The sequence below is a fragment of the Buceros rhinoceros genome, unplaced genomic scaffold (genome assembly GCF_000710305.1).
Source record: "Buceros rhinoceros silvestris isolate BGI_N320 unplaced genomic scaffold, ASM71030v1 scaffold40461, whole genome shotgun sequence".
Lineage (NCBI taxonomy): Eukaryota > Metazoa > Chordata > Aves > Bucerotiformes > Bucerotidae > Buceros > Buceros rhinoceros.
Window position 1 is genome coordinate 677 of NW_010395544.1, and position 4,467 is coordinate 5,143.

General features: G+C 49.0%; 1 protein-coding gene across 2 annotated transcripts in view; it reads right to left on the reverse strand.

Moving 5' to 3' along the window:
• Positions 1-2,859: 2,859 nt before the first annotated feature.
• Positions 2,860-4,467, reverse strand: part of MAPKAPK5 (mitogen-activated protein kinase-activated protein kinase 5) — an 18,226-nt gene continuing 16,618 nt past the window's right edge. Inside the window, exons 11-13 of one of the 2 annotated variants that reach the window (XM_010145577.1) lie at positions 4,255-4,376; positions 3,806-3,910; positions 2,860-3,055 (exon numbers count right to left, since the gene is read on the reverse strand). In XM_010145577.1, the coding sequence (XP_010143879.1) occupies positions 2,961-3,055; positions 3,806-3,910; positions 4,255-4,376 (322 nt within the window). In that variant the 3' untranslated portion in view covers positions 2,860-2,960. The remainder of the gene's footprint in view (positions 3,056-3,805; positions 3,911-4,254; positions 4,377-4,467) is intronic. The other variant, XM_010145578.1, reaches the window with a different exon arrangement.

The window sequence follows — 4,467 nt, forward strand, 5'->3', positions numbered from 1 at the left end:
TTCTAATGTTTTTTTATATATATAAAAGCTTAATCAAGTCACAGAAGTCTGATACACCTAAAATTTGGGAAAGGTCAAATGATTTCAGAGCTTCTTCTCTTAAATAAAACTCCAAACAAGCCCCTGCAGAGCTCTCCCATCTCCTCTGAGTGTCTGTACACAGAGTGTCTCCTTCGCTCCCGCACCCCCTTCCCTCTCAGGGTATTTACAATATTCACAGTCTGCTATAAAGGATCAGTAGATTGATTACCACCTAAAACCTGACATCGTCAAGACGAGGTGTCTTGCATTTATGCCAGCCAAAAAAATAAAAAAAAAAAAAAGAGAAAGTAAAATAACACTTTATGTAAATTAACCCATTAAAGTGTATTTAATTGTTAAATCTAAACCATAACTTTTTAAAGTGTAAAAAAAAAAAAAAAATCAACTCTCTCATAGAAATAAAACCATTTGACCTTGAATCTTCAAATTGTATTTTCTTAATCTGTCCCCCCCGTGAGCTCAGGCCATTCTGGTTTGTCACAGACAGTAACATCCAGAGTCAATCCGTAAAAAGCCGGTCCTTGTCACAAAAGCCCTCAGAAGCGCGACTTCCCTCCAGGCAGTTCAGAGTCAGTCGCAGTCGCACCCACCTCACTGCCAGCGGCAGCTTGACACGATGCTCCTGGGTGTTGAGGGCTCACCGCCGTCTCTGCCCGTCTGGGAGCCGCCGGGGTGTCGGTGAGCAGCGGCTGCTCCCCAGCACACCCCGGTGCTGCAGAACCAGGCTGGAGCCGGTCCCCACGGACCGCGACACACCAGCACGTGAGCCTTGGTGTCACCTTTAAGAGCAGGGAACCGGACAGAGGAACACCAGGTCCCAGCGCGTGACACCCCGCGCTGCTCAGGGCGCCTGGGTCGAGGCAGGAGTCACTGCTGACTGCACCACGCGCTGACAGGAGAGCAGCTACAGCCGGATCCGCTTTCTTCTGGTATCAAGTTCTGGCTCCCAAGAAACTGGAAGGTGGAGCTGCAAAGCGCTTTCGCAGGGAAATTTTTGCACTCCCATTCAGACCAAGGGGATGTCTTTGTTTCTCTCTCAATTTGCCATGCTTAAAAGTTCCAATACAATGAGACTTCCCAGAAAAAACCACGGATTTCAAGTTAAAAGGAAATCATCTACATGTAAAGACCGTGTGGATGTTGACATGACCTAGAACGTAGGGCAAGGACAGAAACACCTGTCACAGAGCCTGCGAGCTTGCCGATACTACCCCGAAGTGACAAACACTCTTGTTCCGTGCTAATGCTCTACAGCCGCCACTGACACGCGGCAGGGTCAGAGGTACGATCCCGGCTTACACAACACCTCCCTGCTTCCACCAGAGAACGTGGTGGTGAAGCAGGGCCTGTGGTTCTCACTCCACAAGGAACCAGGCGTCGGAAAACTGTCGACAGGATTAAAAGCAAGCGGACACGGTGCTGACGAAGAACAGGAAACGAAGGATCACCTTCAGGTAGAAAAAAGAAGTCGCTGCTTACAAAATTTTATAGAAAGAGTCAGACACTGGTTTGCCATCCAAGCTAGAGGTCACGAGTCTGGTATAGAAAAAAGCCAGAAAAGAACAAGGCTGGTCTGCTGTAAGTTGGGAAATTGATGGCTCAGGTCTGTAAATGTAAACCAAAGTGAATGAACTATGAACTCTAACGATGTTCAGGAGTCGTTACCAATAGCCCTGAATTGGCACTTCAGTCTGCAGACCAAACGCGTTCAACGTCTGCACAGGGTTAGTACCAAAATATCTCTATAAAAAGCCTTCGACCGGTCTCAAAAGAAAAAAAGCATCAGAAGGTAGAAAACTAGAAATATGTACAGAATCTTCTCATTCATTTGCTTAATGATGATTAAAAAAGCAGCTTTTGGAGCCAATGTTCCAGACTGGTGTAAGAACGTGCCCTGGGCAGCCTCGTGGTCCAGGCAGCACAAGGACGTGTGTCAAGCAGCAGCCCTGCATCTGTGGCTCCCTCAGGAGGAGCTCGAAGGCATCGAGGAGATGGGGAGCTTGGGCTCCGCAGGGTGACCCGAGAGAAGCGCCCCAGCGGCACCACCACCTTTCAAAGAACAGGACGAGTGTGAAAGCAAGTGTTGGATCTTCTAGAAAGGAAAGAATGGGGTACGTGGGTGGGACGCACGCAACTTCTGATCTGGGGATGAAGCTAACGAACCCCGTAGAAGATGCCACCAAGACAATAAAAATAACTTGTACAGAAGTAACTAGAACACTCTTCTATTCTGCACTTCAACAATACGATGAGGAGTCTTAGGCTGGGTGGCCATTTCAGCCTTAAAGAAGGTCTGAGGGTGATGGGGAAGAAGAAGGAGCGAGGGCTAAGCCTCAGTAAGGTCTGAGGACAATGGAGAGGATCTGAACTGAAAATTCCAGCAAGCATAAGGACTTCGGTGCCCTTGGCAAGGCCAAGCGTGGCTCTCGGGTCGTCCCACGAGACAGGAGGGTGTTTAGGTGCCTCTACACAAAGACTCAGGATTCAGGCGCAAAGGGCAGCGCTGAAGTTCGTGTTTCGCAGCTCTTGCTTCAAGTACTTACTGAGCAGGGCGCTGGGAACTGTGGCTGCCTCGCTGACACACACAGTCACGGCGGCTGGCTGGACGTAGAGCAGATGAAGGCAGCTTCTGCAACTGGTTATTAAGAAAAAGAACCGTCTTTAACAGTATGATCCGCCCCGTCTCGGGGACTCATGATTAACAGTACATAAGTGATCATATATATCTCAAGGAACTGAGTTTTTAAAAAAATATTACAGTACCAATGATTTTTTTTTGTATCTACAACTATACAGCATTTTCAAGCAGTATGGAAATTCCATGAAATAATTATGATTTATTAATTTACATAAAAATACTTTTTACAGTTAAAGAATAAATCTTAAATGGTAAAAAAAATAAGATTAAGAAGCTCCAGCTATTGAGAGTCATGGGAGTTTGTCTGCTCTTCGATAACTTGTTTTACTATTTCTGCCAGTTTTAGCCGATCCACTTTATCTGTGAATCCTCTGCCTGAAAGGAAAAGAACAGGTAGTGAGCTGGTGCGGGACAGGGAGGAAAGCAGCCGTGGCGGCAGAGTCACACTCTGCCCCAGCACAAACTGATGCTTCACGCAGAAACTCAGGACCACGCTTGCAAGGGAACCAAAACGCGTTATGATCTCTAGTTCCACCGGAAAAACCTGAGCATTTAAAAACCTAAATTAAGCCCAAACAAAACAGAAGGAGGGAGAGGCACGACCAAGCCCTCATGAACCTGGCTGTGACCCCCTTCCACTCATCAGCACCCGCTGCTGGGGGTGACGGCTCTGCCCGCCCGCTGCGTCCCGGAGCCATCGGGCTGCTCCTGAGGCAGCCGCCCTGCTTTCACCCTGTTCCCTGCCCGAGCCGAGCGGGAGAGATGCTGTGATGACATCGATGAGGGCAGCAGGCTCCAGCAGAAAGAGGGGAATGAACGGCTGGAAGGAAACCAGCCCAAAGCAGCGGAAGCGGATCTGAAGCGATGATCCCTTTGTGCTGTTACGGTCTGACACGACCCGGCGCCTTTGAGAGCAGCACCCTGAACCCCAGCGACTGTAAAGCAGAACTTCCCCCTCATTTCTAGAGTGCCTGTGCTGGCAGAAGGGCTGAAACCGTCAAACCCTACATCACTTTGGCACCAACTGCAGAAATTTGGTTTTATTTCCATGTGAGATGGTCACTGCTTCCCCTCTTTCCCCCAGCACGAGCCACCACTCCCCATGGAAGCGCAGGAGCTCCTCACCGTTCCAGCTGAAGCTCTGAAGAGTGTCCCGCAGCAGCTTACACTCCCGGTTATACTTCCACGCCTCCTGCATCACTTCATTCAGCTTCTCATCTTCATTCTCTCCTATTTAGAAGAAGGATAAACAGGAGGTTTGTCATGCTGCCTCCAGCAACATTCCGTCAGCAGGACGTGAACTATTCCCCCTCGCCTCAGGCGAACTAGGAGATGGGTTGGAAAGCAGCCGCTGCTGCCTGGAAGTTACTTTAGTAGCTCTGCATGTCCCTGTTGTCACTAATATTGCACAGGCACCAAAATTACAGTCCTCAGACAAGACTTTCCTCTTGAGAGCAACTCGGACAAGAGGAGCTGTGTTTAGCCTTCCTCACCCCTGACAGAGCGATCTCGAGGCACAGTAAAAAGTCAGTGTCTTGCGTGTTTAGGAGCGTAACGTTCTTAAAAGCGGCAACCTTTCCCAGCCTGTGGGAGAATGCACTGAGCAATCACATCTCGGAGCTTCTCCAGAGCCACGTTGGAATCGTTACTTCCATTCTCAGGGTCATGGATATAAACACCGTCCTTTGGCTTCGTGCTGCAGAAGGACAAGGAGGAAACAATTACCATTTGGATGCAAATCAGATTCCTCCTCGCTGGCTGCGGAGCAGCAGCACGTAACACTCTTT